General features: G+C 35.9%; 1 protein-coding gene across 1 annotated transcript in view; it reads left to right on the top strand.

The window, feature by feature from the left end:
- Nucleotides 1–23,934, top strand: part of LOC125237831 (neuropeptide SIFamide receptor-like) — a 147,399-nt gene that overhangs the window by 67,765 nt on the left and 55,700 nt on the right. Inside the window, exon 2 of the mRNA XM_048145042.1 lies at nucleotides 18,274–18,373. Within this exon, the coding sequence (XP_048000999.1) occupies nucleotides 18,274–18,373 (100 nt within the window). The remainder of the gene's footprint in view (nucleotides 1–18,273; nucleotides 18,374–23,934) is intronic.

The following is a 23,934-nucleotide window of genomic DNA, read 5'->3' as shown; positions in this document are numbered from 1 at the left end:
AGTTTCGGGCCCTTGGTCTCATCTCAACCTTGAAACTTACGTTTTACGCGACCTGAAACTATGCATGTAAGTATAAACACAGAATATATAATAGTACAAGTATCAAGGCTCACTCCTTTGATGTTCACAAAACGCCGCCATTCTAAATTCTTACCTACAGTAACAAACGGACCGCACGCGTGCAGACGACATTGAATTCTATTGCGCCGCGCGAAGGTCGTCGCCACTGAATGGGCCGCGAACTCGCGGCCGCCGGCATGTACTTGTAGCGCGGCGAAAGGATCGCGGAGTGAGCCGCCCCTGGTATAAACCACCTCATTTCTAGGCCTTGGTATAGAGCCGCGTAGTGTATTTTAAATTGTAATTAAAAACAGGGCTTGAACTTCCTTACCAACTGAACCACGGGTGTCTACCAGATACGTGCAATTTTTGAAAATGAAAAAGGTTTTATTTCCTTGAAAAAGGTTTACAATATTGTAATCAGTGGTTGGGACTTCCCTTTAGGTAAGTAAACCTGTATTGGGATGCCCCGCTCCTCCATAACTAACAGTCTACTTAAATAATCTATTTTATTAATTTTACATTATAACTACGTTAATTTTTAAATTGTTAGTATCATTTGCAGACGTCTCTGCTTGATAAGAAAATAGTTTGCCGTTATCGAATATGTATAAGTGCTAAATTCAAAGGCAAAATAGTACTTACATACATAATAGGTACACGCAAACATATTTGCATTTTAAGTATCGACTAAAAATAATTCATTGTCATAACATATCATTTTGTGTGCTTGTGGATGAAATTAGACTGACAGCACAGTAATAGGTTAATATCGTGTTTTTCGGCACATCGACCTCTGCATATATAACCTCATGTTGGAGCAGCCTGTACATAACCGCATAAATTAACCTATCCTACGTGAACTCGTGTGTACCTACATAAACACTGTTTGTAAAGTTTGTATGTATCTAGTCAGTTGACTCGCAAACGCGAAACTTTTTTTGTCCAAAATATGTAAATTTAATGTTCTTCCTACTCAGAATCACGAGCCCTTTCGATCCTATTAGGTAATAAAGTGTCTCAATTTTAATTTTTCCGTTCCGTTACAATTTTTCAAACACTTTGTACAGCGGTTACAAAGTGAAAAGTATGCAAAGTAATAAAAAAAATTGGGGCCATTTTTTTGTCTCTTGTTTTTTGTCCTGGATCGAAAGGGCTCGTGGTCCTGAGTAGGCAAAACATAAAATTTACCTACCTTAGAAAAAATATTTTTGGTGATTGTTCTCGCAAAAACGCCCTTTTCTTAATCATCAGAATGCACTTGCGCAATATTATTAGAAATTGCATGTTTAAACAACGGCATGTACCGATGAGTTTTTCGGAAATTACGTACAAATTGTCAGTCGCATTTCGCTTAAGGAAAATATCGAGCGGAAACCGGACTACGAAATCCCAATAGGGCCTTGTTTGCTCTCTGGGTTAGAAGGTCAAATGATAGTCGCTATAGTAATTTACCTAAATACTAGTGTCTACGCCACATCCTGGGATTATTTGCCAAGGCCAGACTCTTAAATCAATGCCGGGGTGATCCAAGGAAGAATAAAAAGACTAATAGTGCAGCAATGGAATGTTACATTAATGCCGACTGCATTGCTATCGGTGCTGTACATAACAAAATTCCACTCAGTAACATCGATTTTGTCATTTGTTACAAAAATAAAGATAGCAGACAAGATATGATTCATCAGATAAAAATATTATTAAACAAATTACCTACTTAATAACAAACAGCAAGTGATTTGATTATTTTACAGACAAAAAATGCATCTAATAATTAACACTTTCACTACTTATAGTTACTGTATCTTTAAAATAGTAGCATTGAGCATGAACTGTGTTTCAAAAAGGGTGGGACACATTGACACCGTCTAACCTCCAACGGACCAAGATAAAAACGGGCGCAGCGGCAGAGAGTGCCGAAATTTTGAAACGTAGTACCTAAATACAAAAGTCTTGGCAAAGAATACCTTTTTGTACCTTTTGGCGTAAACTCTAGGTCCATGGGGTCCCAGCGCGAACAAGTTTTTCACAAAAATCGCGAAGCGTTTGGTTGAGGTAACTGATGATCGATGAGCTGGCGACTTCCTCGCAAAACGTATCAGTATTGCGATACAGCGAGGAAATGTCGCCAGTATCCTTGGTACAATGCCTCAAGGGCCTGTTTTAGACATTAGCTAGCTTTTAAGTTTAGTCTTAGTTTCTTATATAGGTAATTATGTACTCGTAAATATGTTTATGTAAATAAAGTCTTTGAATTACAAAAGGGTGTATGAACAAATTAAAAAAGGCACTCTCGTGAAGGCCACATTACATAATTAATCCTAAAGCGTACGTACCCTTTAACACTAGGCCATGACATGTACAATTCTGCGAAAATATTCAAGGTCTGAGCCCCTTTCTGTGCCACTTTTGACCTTGTACCATGAAAGCGTCAATCTAACAACGGGCAAATCATCCCAAGGGTGGACCCCAGTTTATCCCTCGTCCGTTTGACTGACCTTCGGAGTCTATTGTCCGCAGACTCATTGAAATTATGATCAGCTGATATATAGATATCTTCAAAAGGAAATGACTGATGAATTGATAAGGTGTTACGCAATTTCAAGGCGCTCGCGAAGATGGTATTAGAATTACATTACGCATATCCTTGGAGTTTGTTTTGTTTAATTTAATTTATTATGGAGCTTTTTGCGAATGTTAGAAATAACATAAATGTTGACATTTATGTTATTTCTCATTATTATGACATTTTAGTATTTGTATTAATTATGTATTTGAGAACTTTGAGTTAGATAAACATACAATACAACTGTACATTATTATGTATTAAGTACCTATGATATGTTGGAAAATTACCCTTCAATAAAAAATATAACTTTTAATATCAATGTTTATTCTGACTTTCATAGTCATCTATGTAGCGTTTCATATTTGGAAAACTTTCAGATCATTTCACATTTCGAACGACAGAACTTCGAAAACTACTGTGTGTCCATCCAGAATCTCAACTGATTATAGACACAGACAGGGGTGGACAACCTTTAACTAAACACTTTAAACTTCGCAAACCTGGAGATGAAACTTTATTGTTCAATTTCAATGTATTCCGTCTTTATAGCTGAAAATTTGATTAAAACAAAATAAATGTAATTGATTTTCACGCAAACGAAGAATATTAAAATCCTGTTGAGAGTCCGATTGTAAAGAGGTATCGTACTATCCTGAACAAGTATTTAGATATGAAAATGAATGTTATGAGCGTTGCCAATATAACTGTATAAACCGGTCTTTGTAGTTACTTGACCATTATGATAATACTATTCGACATTATAATACTAAATCCAGACCCCAGACGCCCATTAATTATGTTATAATTATATTCAGCTAGGTATTGCGTATATACTTAAGTTTCTTTCGCCTGCTATATTTTTCTATTGTTTATGCTACGTATAATTATAAAAAACCTAACACTAATTACTCAATTGCAGAGAAATATGATCAGTTCTCGGTTTTGAAGTTGAAGTTTTCGTTAAGTAATGTTATATATTTGACTGTATCATTACAACAGGCTTGACCTGCACTTGGTCTTTGTTATTCTCAAAAAGGGTCACTCTTAAGTGGCACTCAAAGTTCTACCTAGATTAGTTTATATGACAACTAGTTTTTGCCCGCGGCTTCGCTCACGTTAAATTGTGAAAAATTGCGGAATGCTCCATACAAACTTCCACCCCCCATTTTAGCGAAGTGGGGGGTTAGAAGGAGACAAAAAGTAGCCTATGTCACTCTGGACCCCTTCGACTATCTCCACTTAAAAAATCTCGTCAATTTATCGCTCCGTTTTGGCGTGAAAGACGGACAAACAAACAAACACACACACTTTCCCATTTAAAATATTAGTATAGTACCTCTATAATATACTAGTACATGGATTAAGGGGTTGAAAGAAAACTAAATTGTGATAAGTATTGCAGTGACAAGTTGGAAGCCCAACGCCCTCACTACAATTAAACCATACCCCATAGTCGATTTCTACAACACCCACGGGAGGAAAGGCGGTGGTAAAATTGTTTGTTTATACACGGTCCACCCGAAGAAGCCGAATGTGTTACTTGTCACTTTTTGACACATATTGAATCAACGAGGATAGTTAGTTGCCCCATTATGGCATCATCACCATCAAAATAGCATTCAATACTAAGAAATACTATGTATAGGTAAGTCTTAAAATGTGATAAGGAATACGCTGTTAAAATTTTCGGTTACCTCATGTGTGTATTCTTTAATATTAAGTGTGGCTGCGATAGATAACATAAGACAAAGGTTGACAACTTGACACAGAAGGGCTCAAAATAGTTGTTCAGGCATCCAATGTCGTTCGAAGGCCAAAGGTTGTATCAATCTTGTGCAGCAGTCTGATCGACGCGAAGGTTGCATGGATATATTGGAATTTTGGGAAGTTGACCTTTTAAGTGTCCTTACCTACTTCTATAATATTTTTTTCTACTCGCCGACTTTAGTCTGTCAATTAGGACACCACAGACCAAACTATATGTGCCGACTTTTCAGTGTTGGATAGTCTTTGACAGTCAACTATAATTTTAAACATTTTTATATTAAAGGAAAAAATGGAAAAATTTACGCTTCCGGCGGGACTTGAACCCGCATCATTTGCAATCCGTGCAAGGCTCTTAACCAATTGAGCTACGGAAGCCACGTCGGACATCGCAAATCTTCCCATGCCTTTCCTTATGTACACACGTCTTGGGGTGACGTCTAGCGCCATCTACCGACAGACTATTACATCTTGTAACGGCACTGGAGTCTCAAGTTATATTGAGAATTCACCAGTAACAATGTGCTAACCCATACTAAATTTATTTTATAACAAGCAGAAACGTCTGCTAACGATTCTAAACATTTTTATATTAAAGGAAAAAATGGAAAAATTTACGCTTCTGCTTGTTAAAAAATAAATTTAGTATGGGTTAGCACATTGTTACTGGTGAATTCTCAATATAACTTGAGACTCCAGTGCCGTTACAAGATGTAATAGTCTGTCGGTAGATGGCGCTAGACGTCACCCCAAGACGTGTGTACATAAGGAAAGGCATGGAAAGATTTGCGATGTCCGGCGTGGCTTCCGTAGCTCAATTGGTTAAGAGCCTTGCACGGATTGCAAATGATGCGGGTTCAAGTCCCGCCGGAAGCGTAAATTTTTCCATTTTTTCCTTTAATATAAAAATGTTTAGAATCGTTAGCAGACGTTTCTGGCTTTCTGCTTGTTAAAAAATAAACTATAATTTTTAATTACACTTCACTTTAGTTAACTGAAAAAAATTCAAAAATAGAACTTCATACAAGTTCTATACTAATTTGCGATACCTGGCAAATTTTTCTGCATCTAAAACAATTTTTTTTTAATTTATCGCATTATCGATCAATCAGAGACGGTTATTACAAGCAATTGGTTGCTAGGTAATTCGATGTTGATACAACGGTGCTAAACGACGCTATTAATATTAATTTTAACTTGAATGATGGTACTTTTCGTCCATTGATGATGAAAGTGATGACTCATAGAAAAAGTATTGTATACAATAGTGATATAATTAAGCTTTTCACTCTCGTACTCAGCAAGCTTCGTGGCCTAAACATGGTACTCGACTGAAAAGCTTTGTATTATATCACGATTGTATAAAATACTATATTTTTGCTGGCAAAATATGGTTTAGATTAAAAAAGTTTTATAGGATATCTGCAGATATTATGTCAATTGGTGTCTGATTTAAATTAATAAAAACATATTGCTTTTATTACTAGTTCTGAAGATTTATTTCGACGAGTTGTATAAATGTATTTATAACTAGCCTCTAAATGTTTTCAAAATTTCCAACTTCCATTTCAACCACTCAGGTTCTGAATAAGTATACAAAATAAAGTGCTAGTGGGATTCACGAAGTCTACAGCTCATTCTGCCTGACGCCCCTCTAAAATATTAAGCTTTTGACTGTTTCGGTGCTATTTTCATTTAAAAAAGAATAATCAGGTGTAGTAGACAAAGTGACAATCGTTAACGCTCCGTGGCAAGTGGAAAGCAACTTTTTCTGTGACACTAATTCGGAAGAACGATAGGAATAACTACGATGCGCTACATAGCGTGAAAGTTTAGTATCTTGTCTACAGGCCCAGGGGCCCATTTCTCAAAACTGAAAGTTACAAGTTATAAGTGGAAGTCTCTTTCCAACTTGTCATATTAGACATTGACAACCGCTTGTAACTTGTAACTTTCAGCTTTGAGAAATGGGCTCCCGGTAGTCAAATTGTCGTTTGCGAGTTAAACAATCCTAATAATCTCAGGAATCAGAAGCAACTGTCGTCTTCTGGATAAGCGCTGGAGACTGCGACTTGCGAGACGTCGGATCCAATATCGTCGAAGGCCGGGGCTCGTATTAATGTCGTGCAACGGTCTGAGCGACGCGAAGGTTGCATCGGCTTATTGGAATTTTGGCTCGGTTGCCTCTCATTGAACACGAATGATTAATGTTGTGGAAATCGAATGAACATCAGCAAACGTATGTTAATATCCTACGTAGGAATAAGGAACCTAATAACTTTACGCCGCTCATGTATAAGAAATATATTTACATCCACGCCTATTTCTTAGAGGGGTAGACAGAGGTAATGGATTTCTATTTGCTACGATTACGATACAGACAAACCCCTTTCGCTTTCGTCCTTCATATGATATGTACTAGTCGGTTTCGAGGACTTCTAACTAGGCCTTAATTATAAGCAATATAATATATTATTAATATCTCACTATTGTCAATGGCACGCGTTTATTAGTAGATCATAGTCAAAACTGGTAAACAACCACCTATTTCGTGGAAACTTCGCTGAAGTTGTTTAACCGAGGACTAATTTTCCTTAACTAAGTTAGGTAACTTTTACAACTAACATAAAACGTTTAGAGAGAAAATTTAGGTATTTCGTTGCCAAGTAATCAAAGTTTATGATCAGGGTTTAATTCAAGAAACTATTCTGGAAAAATTGTTTTCTCTTTTGTCATTATATTCACATTCCTAAAATAAGACGGGTTTTTCTTCCAGAACATTCCAGTGGTCGTAGGTTTTCCTTTCAAGATAAGTTTATCTAGAGATTTATCGTTTGCTTTTATATACGGGCTTATCCTACCTAATTAATTCATTAGTTCGTGATTCTTGGGCTTTCTCCATGTTTGATCCGGCGCCCAAAGTTAGCTGTTACTTTACTACTGTGTTAGCGGAGACAATTGTAACTGATGCATTTTTTTCATTATTACACTATTGAGTTCCACATGTATCCACTGAACACGCGTGCCATATATAACTAGTGGAAACTCTAAATTAATAATGCAAACATTGTAAAACATAGAATAAATGGGTCAGTTGCGTTTTCTCCGTCGAAATTGTCCCGCTGTACCTTACATATAAATAAGCAAAGTGAAATCATTTTACTGGAGTGCGCCTGTCAGTTAGAACTGTGATCGTCAATGGGTCCTTTTATACATAGAATAACATAATAATAACATAAACATGTCTATGTATTGGCAATGTGCGACTTTATTGAGTGACGCTAATTGTCACAGATATAAGTCAGCTTATCCAACATTAATTTAAGCGGCGACCGTTGGAACTAATTTTACTCCATAAAAATTGACATAGCAAACCAAACCCTGAAAATGAGGGCAGCACCAGTCTCGCAAACTCACACATAGCGAAACCTTCCGTAACTAATTTTGGAACTTAGTTATTTCGAGTTGTTATCAAAAGTTTTATTTTTAGTATTTTCCAGGCATCACACATATCTTAAATATCTCACCAAGTCACGGGCATAATCAGTTTGATAATCTATTAAACATTAAAAGTGTCATACGAAGATGGCGGCACTTTTATGGATCGTAAAGAACATCGGAACATATCAGAATTACGACGTGTGTATAAAATATCTACTCAACTCCAATAATTTTGAGGATGTGTGGAGGAGAGTTTTACAATGTTGCGGATGTTTTTAGAACTTTGAGAACACGGAAAACACATCATTATAAGAGTAGCATTGGAGTTAGATTTTACATTATTTCGGTACTTTCGGACCTTTGTTTGTAGTGTAAGTATGTTTGTAGTGTTTGTTATATAGTGTAAGTATTAAGTAGTGTAAGCCTAATGTCACCATACGTCTCTCCAAAATGTGCCATGAGCGAACCCTTAGATTTTTCGGTCACATTATTATATCACCGATGCATAATATAGAGAAGTGTATCATCTTGGGGCGAATGAATGGTAAACGCGCTTGGGGCGGGGCTCGTAAGAGATGGTCTGACTGTGTGAAGAAGTCGACTGGCGGCAGCCTATACCGTGTAGTCCACATGGCTTATGACCGCGTTCAATGGAGACACCCTACTTGTGGTCGCGATCCTCAGCATTGAGAGAACGAGGAAGAAGAAGAAGTACTGAAAATATGCGTGACAGAGTGGCGCTGATTCTCACAAATACGTCGTCATCTTATGGGCACGTCTAATATTAATGCTAGCGGCGGCCGTTGGAACTAATGTGACACTACGATAATTAACTGTTCAAACGACGTACGGCCGTCAAACTAGTTTTCCATTGCGGCTTTAATTTGACGAGTCCGACTTGGCGTGCGTTTAAAACAAGCGATATAAAAAAAGGCTATTCAAACTGCAGACACAAAGTGAAGGTAGATTTGTTATTTTGTCCGTCGAACTCACGTCGAACTTAAGAATAGTGGTGCACCACGGAACTATATCGTCATGTATGCTGCGATTTCCTTATTCGATTTAAATCGATTTTGCGAAGCAGTGGAAATTATAATTATGTTTTTATATTGTTATGAAACTATACATATAAAGTACGAGTGAAAAGTAAATTTAACATTAAAATAGGTTACAGTTACGGTATTAACGTTGAATTTGTGGTCGGCAGAAAAACAAATACAAACATAATACGCTCTATATTTATTATGAATAAAAATAACTCTAAAAATGTGTTAATGGTTAATTATATTTATATATTACTAAAAGTTGTAACAAATAACATGAGGATAATGCTGTGAGTACATGGTCGATTTTCTTAAAAATATTACGAAATATTAACTAGTATTAATACCTACCTACTAAAATCTTTGTTCCTGGCCTTAGGCAAATTATATACCTACTAGTGAATTGTTTGTCATCACACGAATACAGGTATATACTTACTTCATTTCACAACGAAGATGAACATCCGATATTTTTAACTTCGGCGGGCATCCCGCACGCAACCTCCACAATCGATCGAATGGGTTACGCGGCGACAACGTTCCCATCACTAAAGTACACTCGTGACATCATAGGCTCGACACAAAACGTTACACGCTCGTGACACCACCACCATACAATTCAATATGGAAAGGCCGACAAAATGAGGGCAACATCAGCCGTTGACGTAAATTAGCGAACAGATATGCATTACAAAAATCGTTCCGAAACAACCAACTAAACAAAAATGGCTCTCTAAACCTAGCTTCTTAATATTACTTTGCCTTAGTTACGTTTATAAAACGAATATTTTAGAGTATTTTTTTTTTGTTGAGAATAACAAGAGAGTGATAACCAAAACATTTAAGAAAACTACTCAACATACAAATTAAATGACCCCTTATATCATTGAAACTTTTTAGAAAAGGTTTCAATGTTACTTATTACATGAATGTTGCTATCAAAACACATCTTAACTCAGTTTGGCGGGGCGAGAAGTAGGACGATGCGAGCCAATATTTTAGTTCCGCTACCCAATTTATCAGCCCCTAGAGGAAATCACTTAGCCGCCTTAGGATTCGGGGACACTAGGTTATAAGTATAAGGTAATATGAAAATAATTGAGGTTTGCTTTCACTGTTTTGTTAATGGGTACCTATCAAAACTTTCATTCCTTCCTTTTCTTCCTTTACATATTGAATTGGAAATAATCCTTTATAACTTTATTGGTTTCGAATTTTTACAACATACTGGCTGGTATTAAGTACATACGTGCCGCGCAAGACCCCCAAGTGCCTTAAGGAGTTGATGTTACCTATGAAACCAATAAGGATCTTAGGTACTATACTTTATATTTTTATCGGTTTAAAGATTATGACTGAACTCATGATATTATCCGCATGAACGGAGAATCATCACGAAACGTCACTTAGGCAACTCGAATCCTCTCTGTTTATTAGTGGTGTATTTTAATTTTAACAATAATAAATGTCTTTGTAACACAACAAATTGTTCAACAAATTCCAAATTATACAATTTTAATTAAACTTTTTCACAACTCATAAAAAAACAGTACCAATAAGGGGTTGTCTTCATTTACCTTAAAAGAGAAATAAATGAAATTATGTTAATTAAAGTGCTTCTGTAACTAGCGTATTAAGTGCGTCAAAAGATCTATTTTTAGAATGTTATATTATACTTACTTTAATTTTCAGACCGTAACATTAAATGGCACATTTTATTTCTGTAACGTTAATGTCATTGCCTGTGGTAGAGGTTTAGACGGTATTTTAGGTTTAGTTTATATTTGAACATGCCTTAAAATATTCATGCAGTCAAAAAGGATACTGTGAAGGACAATCATACAAAATTTACACAAAATAGTATTTTATTTTAATACATGGGACATGTACGAATTTCCAAATTTTCGTAATTCTATTTGTGATGTAAATACTTAGTTACTATTGATAAATTGGTAGGTAATAAAGATTCATACACTTATCTCCTTATTCATAAACGTACAATAAAGTTATAAAGCCGATAAAGTTCGTTTGTCCCTTTCTATCACACAATTCACACCAATACGTCGGAAAGGGACAAACGAACTTTATCAGCTTTATAACTTTAGAGTACGAGTATGTTTATAAATAAGGGGGTTATAATTCAAGGATCAAAGTTACAAAATCAATAAGACAGACTCGATAATTTTAAAGTCTCATTGTAAAACTCATAATAAATAAATAAATAGTTGTAGGTATTCTTTACAACATTGCTATTAAGATAATAGGTTGATGTTTAGGCCGTTTACTTTCTTCATACATTTTCCATGACGTTTCGACTATCTGTCAACGCATTCAGAACTCATGGTATACTATACTTCGTTTTTTTTAGCATTAGAGAGACCTGTCAAGAACGAGATATAAGGTTTTTTATCGGGCACATTCTGCGGATCGAACAGTGAATACGAGTTAATAAATATCTCTTATTTATTATCATGTTTTATTAACACATACATTACTCAGCGTTGTGAACAGATAAGAAACATAACTTTGGTTAATTTATATTGTAAGATGGAAAGCTAAGAATTTAAAAAAATTGTGTGTGCAATTTTTCATGGAAAGGTTGTACATTAAAAAACCTAAAGAGGCAGAGTTCTCACACTATGCTCTATTTTCAACGTCATTGTCACTATCTACATACAGCATGTGCATAAGTTCCGAGAAATCAGTGGTATCGGCCGAAATCGAAGAAGGAATGTTTACGACCACTGCTTCTTCGTTTACCCGTTTGACAGAAAATTCTAATCTTAAAAGAAACGGAGTATAGAAAATAGTTCACGTGTGCCCAAAACCTAACTCCGGGGCAAAGAGGGCAGGCGGGTATATCGTTACCGAAATTGTGTTAGTCGAGCACCGCTGAAAAACGCTAACATAATCACTCATGATACGTCATACTGACTCATGAAAATCATAGAGGCATTTTATGTGGGATATTAGAGCCATCTCTTGTTGTGGAAACTCCGTTGAGAAAATTATTACATGTCATGAAATTTTAACGACGATACGGTAGGGGTCAATTCTCCATACAAACGCTCTCGACTATTTCCTCCCTGGTTTTTGAAGATAGAGCAATGATTTTTTCAACACAGATTTTTATTATTTTTATCTGTGTCGGACCGTTTTGATTTTTTTGATGTTCTGCTTTTAAAGACTCTAGAGCCAATCAAAAATTTCCAAAAACGGTTTTTTTCATTGTGGCGCAAAAAAAGGTGTGATACTCAAGATTGGTAACAATTAACCAAAAAAGCTAAACGATCCGACATAGATTATTTCATTGTTATTCAGATTCTCAAATTTCGTCCCGATTGATTAAGTTTTGAAGGAGGAAAGAGTCTAGAGCGGAACCTCGATTTTAAAGATTTTTTTGAAATATCTTTTGACTGAGTTGTTCTTAATGGACAATTTTTTTTCGATAAATCTAGTTAATAACACTTGTATATTTAACTAAAATTCCCAAGTTGAAAGGGGGGCTCCTTTCCATTTTAGCATTTTCGCTACCGTATCCTCTTAACGACGATACCATCCTGAACAAATATGTTGTATTGTTTCCGACTAAAAAAACTGTTTTTAGAACTGTCACAAAATTTCAAGCTAACGCGCCACGAGCCTTCGGAAATGTCATATACTTGGAATCTTCAACCATTGCCTTCGTGACCCGGTGGCCGTGCTCTTTAGGTATCCGTCCGGTAAACAGAGGACGCTGGTTCGATTCCAGCTCGGGGCACTTGGAGGCCTTGGTCACTTTTTCTTTGTATATGACATTTATTTCATGTTTATGAAGTATAATAGTAGTGTGACTACTTAAAATACAAATTAAAATATTTTCTATGAAAATAATTTAATTTGTTCTTAGAGCATGTAGGTAAATATAGTGGGTTAAATTAGTAAATGTAACGAATATATTGGTATTTTAAGATTATGTACTTACATAAATACCTACATATTTATATCTATGTAATATAAACCTAATACGGGTGTAAACCTAATACGGAGGAACCTCTTAACGGTGGTGAGTATAGGACATAAAAAATGTAATTAAATAGATAAGTTTTACTTAAAATTTGTTTTTATTATCCATACAAATTAATTCGGCCTGCAGACGCTCCCGTTAAACGCTCGTTGACAGTTGTCATTGATTCTCATAGCAACAACGTTTACAGTACATTGCTGCTGGGAAAATGTTCAAAAATTCATTATGGGGTGAAAATTAAGAGTAACTCAAAAACACCTCTTAATTAATGATAACAATATTGAATTACATGCATGGATTCATTTATCGCCCTTATAACGTTTACGCGCAGTATGTATAAGATGAATTTATTAAACATTCGGGTGCAGGTAAGTCACTCCTTGCGTCATATAAAAAAATAATTATTGTAAAACCTAATTTAAAACCAGTACTTAAAAAGTATAATATTTATTATTAATTTAAAACAAGACACACGCACCGAACACAAATGATACCCGGTCCCGCAACAAGTCTGCGGCCCCGATCAGCCGCTGACCCAATTTCCCGGCCAGGGACCGCTGAACCAGCCAGGACGAGTGTTTACTATTCCTTACTTTAAACGTACACAACTTGTACATGTGTACAACTGGGAACACATGGGAGCGTGTAGATGTCAGTGCCGTCACGTGTGAGTGCGTGATCTTTGGCGTGGAGTTTCTAGGCATTTTGCTTTTGTTTCTTGGGTATAAAATGTGTTTCAAAAAAAAATTGGTAGCTTTTATAGTACTGTATATTTTTTCTTTTAGATTAAGCTTACTTAATATATTTTATTACTTAATATATAAATTTCTAAAGATATGAAAACAGTCACTTTGCGTTGTCGAGTTCCTATTAATGACCATCTACTTTCTCGTCGAAGCAGACAGTGTGGGAATGGGATAGGTACTGCTTTTGCCAAGATACATTTTTCATTTAGGTCTCTTTTTTATTGTTTTGCAGTTTCATGAAAAGGACACTATATTGAAATCACATTCAAATATTTTTCTTAACATAATGTCATATCTAATATAATTGTCTACTGTTTTAAACTCTAGTTACGTATGTACATGTATGGAATGGTACTAACGTATGGTTTCTTGTTGTTATAAAATATTGTTACATACTCCTTATTTTAGAACACAATTTCTCCGAATAAATACCTACTAAGTATAATTATTGATATGTCGGTTGAAGAAACTTCTGTGAAATTTGAAATGAGCAAGTTTTCACATCAAATAAGATCCTTGTTTTTGTAAAACGATAAAACAACGCAAAACGTTTAAAACTCTTGCTTGCTTTGGAGTTTCTACGTATTCTCTTGAGACTTCTTCGTTGCTTAAATTATATCAGATTACGACCTTTCATAGATGTTGACGTAATTGCCAAGGAATTGCGTAGTTTAAAATTAATAAGGAGATTGAACTAAATAAAATAAAAATCTCTAAGCATTAACGAAATAAATAAAAATTCTTGATTTGACGTTTTAGAATACGAAAACGAAAACAAAATATTTAGATACTGTGGTATTAATTTTGTCGGCCTAATTTATTATAACGTGTCTCTTGAGTGCGCTAAAATTCAGTACTCCAACTCTTTACTGCAAAAAGGCGTCCGCCTTCCGCAAAAAGGAAACAGATGTACAAAATCCCATAAATTACGGGAAGACAATGTAAATTTTGGCAACACCGCGTGAACCCGCTATAAATTCCCTGGGGTGGCCAGCTCGAACGGCTGAAAAGCAATAAATAATACGAAGGGGGCGTGGCGACGATATTGTATTTCCGCATAACCGGGTTTCAAGGACAGGGCTCTCGGTTGTCTGGTTCCCGGGCATCAGATAGGTAGGATGTGTCGATAGATACTGTTTTAGGACATGACTTATAAAGTATTGCAAAGGTAACTCCATCCTAGGCCCTATCCTAACTTACATCAGACGGTCGTTCAATCACAGACTTACTTTTTCTTTTCTTTTTGAAAATTAGTCAGTATAAATTATGATTTTGTTTGATTTAAGAAGAAAAACACATGACAACATGTGGAAGAGGGCAGATATTAAATCGTGAGCAAAGCGTAAACCTACTTTTTGAGTATTTATTCACCTTACCCTTTATTCACCTTAATTGAGTGTGTTTGTACCTGTCTCAGTATTTTCTTTATGCTGTTTTACGTACCTACATATAATAATATATGTTATACCTAAATAAAATGTTTTTATTTTAGAGATTTATTATATTATCAATACTCTTGTTATTCTTAAGTATAAAAACGTATATTAGTTCAAAAACGTCGTACATGTTTAATAATAATAATAATATACTACTTATTTTACGAGTAGGTATACATATTTTTTCAGTCCGTATTTTCTGTGAGTGTGCATATCCTAAAGATTTTGACCTACGCAAAGAATCTAGTACCATATTTAATTAATTATGGTATTAGATTCTTTACGTTGGTCAAATAAATCTTTAGTATCCATCAAGGGCCAAGGCGTAAGGAACGTAATAATGATAGATCATAGCTTGTAACTTCTAATACATATATAATTTACATAACCGTGCATTGATTTCAATGTTACCGAATACTACAACAGCAATCAAATTATTGAGCTATTTGGTTGGATGTCAACTTCAGGTCAAGGTCAAAAATATAGGTTATAAAAAACAAATCACAAGCTGTATCATTAGACCTAAATCAGATTCATTATTAACTAAGTTAAATCGATACAGCCAAAACGGTTGCATTTCACCTTACAAGGAAATCGCGACTCTACCTCGACCGTCTACGATACATAATTAATTGAAGACGTTCTGTCATTTCCAACTTTTGTATTGTAATGCGTCGTGATGGGACAAGGCCAACGGAGAGAGAAGGGACGAGTGGTGTCGGTGGGTGCGAGTGGGAGGGGAGATTGCAAGGCTGCGGGTCACAGGTAGTACAGTGACCTGGCCCAGTTTTAGATGCAGGGCGGCGTGTAAATATTGATTTGGTGACCTGAGCCAACTTGTTGCTTGGGCTCTGTAAAGATGCAAGGTGTTCTGTTTTTTCATAATGAAATTTTGATGACCTATAGGTACTTTCTGTCAAAATTAATAGCTGACTATGATAATTATTATATTGGCTGAAGAAAGTAAGAAACCTATGAAATATTTGATCGATGTAATTTTTGATTGCTTGAATGCTTACCATTAGAACATTATTTGAAATTTTGGAGACGTTATAGTAGTATTAAAATATTAGTAAGGGGGCGCAACAGTTGGTTTACTAAATAACAGTTGATGGTATTTCAGATAGCTGGTTTGGTTTATAAATAATGTCCTGTAGTGTTACCACTTACATTAATAACACTAATTACTAACTAATTCATTGCTAAATAACATCATGTGTGTTTGACGACCGCTCTGGCCTAGCGCGTAGTGACCCTGCCTGCTAAGCCGCGGCCCCGTGTTCGAATCCCGGTAAGGGCATTTATTTATGTGATGAGCACAGATATTTGTTCCTGAGTTATGGAAGTTTTCTATGTATATAAGTATTTGTATATTATATATATCGTTGTCTGAGTACCCACAACACAAGCCTTCTTGGGCTTACCGTGGGACTCAATCAATCTGTGTAAGAATGTCCCATAATATTTATTTATCTTATACTTTTAAACGAGCAATTCTTGTATATTTATTTATTTATTTATTTATATATACCGACGATCTCGGAAACCGCTCTAACGATTTCGCTGAAATTTGTTATGTGGGGGTTTTCGGGGGTGAAAAATCGATCTAACTTATCCTTAGGTCCCGGAAAACGCGAATTTTCGAGTTTTCATGCGTTTTTCTTCGCGCGCCATCTCGTGCGCAGTAGTTGTACTGTTAAGACAGAATTCTTTCGGTCGATGTAAGTACTATTTATTGCAAAGACTAGATGGCGACACAGGTCAAGGCTAACACGAATAGAAAAATACACTATTTGAGCTTTTGTGGCGAAACGCGCGCCATCTCGTGTAGAGTAGTTGTGTTGTTAAGACTGAGAATTTTTCGCTCGATGTAGGTACTATTTATTTTTGAACTAGATGGCGACACAGGTCAAGGATACGAAACAGAACCGAGCGAAGCTCGGTCGCCCAGATATTTTATAATATAAATTTGTAATAAAAGTCGACACCTTACACCTACTTCATCTTACAAGCGTGGCTTGTGGTGGATGAAATAGCATCATTACTTTTAAAAGGCGCTAAAATATTTTTAGTAAAATTTAATTTTGTGTACATTACACATTTATATTATTATATAAATTAATTTCATTTTATCACATTATAGGTGTGTGTAATCCGTCAAAGCATGAAATTCCTAGAAATTGCGGTAGGTATTATAATTTCTGAAATCGCCCAGTAATACGCGAAATAATACTAGGCATTTCTAGGAAACCTATTACTTATAGGTTTTCTGAAATGTATAATATATTTCATAAAATAAAAGAAGTTTCTAATAGAGTCGTTGTTTTTTAAGACCTTTCAGGGTATTTTACGATCTCGTACGACTTTAAGAAGTAGGTATAACATTTTATATCTATTTAAAAAGGTACATTTCTAAGAAAATTAAACTATTTTACGATTTTTTTGATTTATTAATTTAAGTAATTACTACCTATAGGTACATAATTATGAACTGAAATAAACTCGTTACCAGTCATACATTAAAGAACCGTTACCTGCGTAAGCTGAAGACTCGGGTTCGGTTCCAGCCTTACCTAGTGGACTTAGGTACCTAATCGCTTTATGGTATCTACGGATATTTCAGTTTACTAAAGCTTTTGTTTCGAATCGATTTAGTTGAATGATCTGAATTATGAAATTACCGTCAATAATAAAATTATGTTCGTGAAACTTTTGCACAATAATCAATTTACTCCTCTGACAGTCAAGAGAGCACTCAGAATAATTCACGTGTAGGTAATATATTTAATTTATTAAGGCACCCACGGTGTCTAGTGTTACAGGTTGCAGCTTTTTTAGTCTATCGGTTCGTAATTTGATGATGTTAAGATACGTTTAATATAAGCTCTCGATAACTACGACATGGATAATATGTCAGTATCAAAAATTACAGGATGTGGGATTTCAATTCAACCCATATCACATAGTCGACTTCTGCGACACTCACGGGAGGAAATTTTTAGCCCGTCACCACACGGAGGACGGGATATGATCCCATCCATATCTTATTTAGATACCTAAAGCAAAAATTTGATTCTGAAAATATTTGACGCAATCTCGTGATTACGGACACTGTTTACTGTATAAAATGTTTATGTAAATACGCTATGATTGACTGATTCAATAAAAGAAAAAAACAGATTTAAACGCATGTTCTTTTTGTCCACAGCATGGGTGTTGGGATGGCTCATGTGCAAGACGGTGCCCTACGTGCAAGGCCTGTCCGTGGCTGCGTCAGTCTACAGCCTGGTCGCCGTCTCCCTAGACAGGTCAGTCACTTTAAGAAACTTCGTTTAGAAATAGTTTGAAGATTAGACAGCTAACGTCCCCACGTTGTCACTCCCCAGAGAAGATGTATTTTGGATCTCTAGAAAGGTGAGGATGAGACTAAGCATTTGACTGAGCGGTAAATTTCATATGTTACAAAACAGCTGCTGTTTAAAAAGTAAAAACTATATCAGCAGGTAATAAGGCGTTTATATAAAATGTCAACTTACAGCTTATAATACAAAACAAACTCATAAGAAGTCAAAAATAAATATTATGCGACAGGTAGGTATCTGTTACAAAAAAATTGTTGGCACATGCCAAAAAGCTGGAGGGTTCTCTAATTTAAACTTAATACGTGTACTTGATGATGAAATTTGTAGCATTTCACCGACTCAAGGCCAGTTGCATCAACCAAAGTTAACAGACTGATCATCAACACGAATAACGAACTTTTTAACGGTGACAAGTGGTTTGATGTGACTGACCCTAAAACTATCAGTTTTAATGATTTTAAATTATCTTTCTTGATAGAACACTTAATAGAAATAAAATACCAACAGCGAACAAGACACAAGTATGTGGAATACACACATTCGTGTGACTGCTTTCCATTTCACCCTTTTTACCCAACCGTCCCAAAGTAATTTTCATACGCAGTCGTACCCAGAGGCAATCATGACTGCACCTACCCGAGCCTTTATTGTGCGAAATTGCGCGATTGTGTCCGACTTGCATTGTCCCGAAAAAAGCCGAAGGTCGCATCCAAAATGCGGCCCAAATCTTTGGGTCCTAACACCTTGACCCGGTAGTGATGGAACCTATTATAATATATCGGTGCGTGTTGACAATTGAGCAGCCCCTGCATTCCAAGCTTTGACCTCGCGTGCCGAAAATTTATCAACGGACCCTCGGATTAATTTAAAAATTTGATCGATGGACACCTTTTGCTGCAATTTGTGGAGCCAAGGTCCTGTAATATTTTGATGAAATCAGAACCGTTCTGAAAACGTTTTAGTCTTTATTGCTTATACATATATTACTAGTATGGCTGGTACGATAGTCGTACATAGAATACAGAGTAACCTACAAATATATTTGTACGATGTCCTAAATATTAATTTGTCCTCATGACATTTGTATAAGGTTACTCGTGGTACCTTTGTGTATGAAATTCATATTGTCATACATTTCTAAATGAGACAAAGCTTAAGTAGGTTATAATATATGAATCGTACCCATTTCCAACCTAGATATTTAAATAAATTGAGCACACATGTATGGGTTGTCAACATGCGCACGTGTTAGCTCCTAGACATGCGGAAAATGTGTCAACGAAAAGAAAAAGAATTATGCGTATTTTTCGGATAATGTGAAATTTCGTATAATTTCGTATACTTCACTAAATATTTTAAGTACATGTTCAATTTTAGTTCGATAGGTCCAACTATTATATTCAATGCATTGATTTTATTTTCATTACCGGATATATTGAATGGAATAAAGACTTTGTCAGATAATCTGATTTAATACCAAGCACTCAATAAGTTCTATGAATAATTAGAAATATTAAAGGTGACAAGGATGTCACTCACTGAGTGAAAGAACACGAGGCTAACTTTACCTAACTTTTGAAGTAAACAGCTAAATGAATTCAAGCTAAACTAGTGAACGAAGGAGATATATTAAGCAAAGTAGGTATTTTATTTAAATTCTTCATTCGCGATTCGTATTCATATCTATTAGCTTCGGCTGATGTAGGAGGTGCTTTATTTAAAGGTCATGACATAGGAAGCTCCGCCTCGTTGTTCAGTCATCTCAAATTTCTAAATTCAGTTGCTTCATGCCCGATGGTTCAATTTAAAGGAGCTGTAGATAATTATGATTATATGGAACACTCAAATATGAAAGCAACATTAAGAAACCTTTCGCCAAAATTATGGCAGGTCTTAAAAAAATTATGCAAATAATTTTTATTAACAGAGAACTCGAAACTTAATTTATTTGATGAATTGAATACGTGGATCACTCACAGTCTCTACGCTGGCTGCTGTATGTAGTAAAAAATGTTTTCAGTCTAATGGTTTAATGTTAAGGATGGAAGCTACGATGAAGCGTCACCTCTATATCGCGGAGGCAAAATGTTATACTTGTAGTCGCAACGATTCCACAACTTTCGCCTCTGCTTTCAGATCGAAGCTGTTCAGTGATGTGATTTTAATGCATGTCATTCCCGCATTTCGGCAACGTGACTAACGTGATGAGTAATTATAAACCTAAAATGTTCGACCGTGAGCCCAAGGACTGCACAAATCTACATGTAATGACTTGGAGACAACCTTCACTAAACTCCCTAATAGGTGTCATCATGTCAATATTGAACTTCAAATATTAGATAATGATCATAACCTTGTAACTTTCCGATTGATCTTCGGTTATTACAATAATATTAATTCCATTGGACGTGATTATTCAGTATTTATTTGTTAGCCTGTTGTGTCCCACTGCTGGGCAAAGGCCTCCCTCTCTTTCTTCCACGCTTCTCGGTTTAAGGCAATGTTCGGCCAATCTTTTCGAAAGACGTCAAGATCGTGCCGCCATCTCCTTCGCGGTCTGCCATCACGCCGCACTATGTTTGGTGTCCATTCGGTACTTTTCTTGGCCCAGAGGTCGTTTGGCATGCGGCAGATGTGTCCGGCCCAGTCCCATTTAAGCTTAGCGGCTGTCAGGGCTACGTCGGCTACTTTGGTTTTGGAGCGCAAGATGGAATTTCTAATCCTGTCAGTCAGTTTGACACCAAGGATGCTGCGCTCCATCGCCCTCTGGCAAACCTTGAGGGAGAGATTCAGTATTACGAATTGTTATTGTTTCAAAGTTGACAATAACATGATTGCCTAATAAATATTATTGGCCGTTTGACGTAGACTAAACTACGTACTAAACATACCTCTAAGTGTTGTACTATAGTCCAATAAACAGCCAAATAAAATACAATAATAATTTTATTCTACGTACTCACTAGACACTATTCTGTGTCGATGCAAAAGTGCTGTCCAAGGACTGTTTAGTGTTTACCACTTCATAAATCCAAATCTCCACTTAACCAACCCCAATGGGACCAATAACATTCCTCCTTAGCATTTTCACTACTTACCGAGAACTTCGTTTGCAAAAACCAATAAGCTTGGCCTCGTGATCTGAAGCAACTGCAACAGTCAGAGATCACTCGTTTATTGGTTCGCTCGAGGCTTACACCCGTGAAGGGGTAGTTTATTAGGAGTCGTTGTAGTTCTGGTCACGTCTCTCACGGTTAGTTATAGTCTTACTGGCCTACCCGGATTCATCCCACGTAAACAATTAAATCATGGGAAATATGTGGACCAAGGGCAGATCATCGATATGGGAAAGGTAAAGTATGCCATAGTACTGTAATTCATATATGTTTAACCTGTAGATTCTGTAGAGATATTCAACTTAAATAAATGCTTTGATGTATTGTACTAAATTTTAAAATACTTATGACTTCGAAATTTACATTCTACAGTAGGGCCGGTATTTACCTCTCCTAAATTTACGAACTATAAATTCGATTTTATCTGGTCGTATATAAATTTTGGTGTGAGAAAACTCGCATAAAACAAAAAATAAATATTCGGTAAAAATATATTGACATAGAAATGTGTATAAAAAACCGGCCAAGAGCGTGTCGGGCCACGCTCAGTGTAGTGTTCCGTAGTTTTCCGTATTTTTCTCAAAAACTACGAACCTATCAAGTTCAAAACAATTTTCCTAGAAAGTCTTTATAAAGTTCTACTTTTACTTATTTTCTTCATATTTTTTTAACATATGGTTCAAAAGTTAGAGGGGGGGGGACGCACTTTTTTTTCCTTTAGGAGCGATTATTTCCGAAAATATTAATATTATCAAAAAACGATCTTAGTAAACCCTTATTCATTTTTAAATACCTATCCAACAATATATCAAACGTTGGGGTTGGAATGAAAAAAAATATCAGCCCCCACTTTACATGTAGGGGGGGTACCCTAATAAAACATTTTTTTCCATTTTTTTTTTGCAGTTTGTTGGCGTGATTGACATACATATTGGTACCAAATTTCAGCTTTCTAGTGCTTACGGTTACTGAGATTATCCGCGGACGGACGGACGGACGGACGGACAGACAGACATGGCGAAACTATAAGGGTTCCTAGTTGACTACGGAACCCTAAAAAGTCGTAAACGAAAGGATCTTCGTGTTATTTTGCCATAAAACGAGAATAAATCACATATTTTGTGACCAGCCAACTTTATTTTGTAGACTTTTCAATAAAAGTTTGTGGTATAAATTTAAAGTTTTGATTTATTTAAAAAAAATGTGATTACTTTAGGTACTTAGAATACCAACAGAATCGCAATTATCCAAGAAGTTTAGGTATGACTTTTCTCAGCCAATATTTACCAAATGCGACACATTTTTTCGTGAAAAAGTTACGAGTGTACCTCATAGGCATAAAGGCAGCCCATCGGTGAAAAATGCTAAAATATTCTGAGTGCTACGATATCCTGAGTGCCGAATGCAACCTTGAGTTTCGAATCAGCTGTAACGGCGACGGTATAAGATATACGCAGTCTGGAAAACGTGACTAAATTTCCTCTCATGGCCGTTCGTTTCTATCACCCTAAAAATTACAAACGATGTATCATGCAAATCTCTGCGGCCGCTTTAACATAATACGCCTTGCAATTTCCTGACTCCTGACACGACGAATCTCGACTGCGTCCTTGGCTGCGTTCTGCCACATTATACAGAACAGGCATGTTATGAAATATGTGCATGACTTTCATCTTGAGTAATGCTTTGGCTAATTTGGTTTATTCTGCCTGTATGTGGTATAATTTGCCTTTGTTGATGAGCTTGGTTGGACGAATGCTTTTGTCAGAATATGTTAGTATTTTTTATTCCAAATCATAAAGCTTACATGCGCCAAAATTTAGGGCACACTTATAATAAATAGAAACCGTGAAATCTGAAGATCGTAATGAGATTTAAACACTGCGAGCGCAATCATTTGTCTTTGGCAAATTCAATTGAATTAATGAGAATAGGAGTAGTAATACATCAGAATTTATTAGTTTTTGTATTTTAATATTGAAATTGAATGTATAAAAAGTCAATAGTGGTGTATACGATAACAACCAGTCACTGAATTATCGTTTTCTTTCAACCCCTTAGTTGCTAAGAGTGGTACTGAAACAGAGTAGTTTCCTGTGTTCCGCCTTGTACTATTATATTATATATTCAGCTGTGGTTCCGCCTAGACTTTTTTTAAATGATCGGTCGTATTGCAGGCAGCAATAAAAAGTCTATAGTTTTGAAGTAATAATTTGTATATTATTTATTCATTGAATCAGTCCCATTTGAATTGATATCTGGATTCCCTCAATATGTTAATATTAATGGTATACTGCGACGTTGACATGTTGACGAATGGGGTGCGTCTAACCTTGACTGAGATTGCTTCCCTCCCATTGTCTCGGGTGAGCATGTAAATCAAAATGTGAA

This window comes from Leguminivora glycinivorella, chromosome 2 (genome assembly GCF_023078275.1).
Source record: "Leguminivora glycinivorella isolate SPB_JAAS2020 chromosome 2, LegGlyc_1.1, whole genome shotgun sequence".
Lineage (NCBI taxonomy): Eukaryota > Metazoa > Arthropoda > Insecta > Lepidoptera > Tortricidae > Leguminivora > Leguminivora glycinivorella.
The sequence above is the reverse complement of the archived record's forward strand: the minus strand, read 5'-3'. Positions and strand labels throughout refer to the sequence as shown.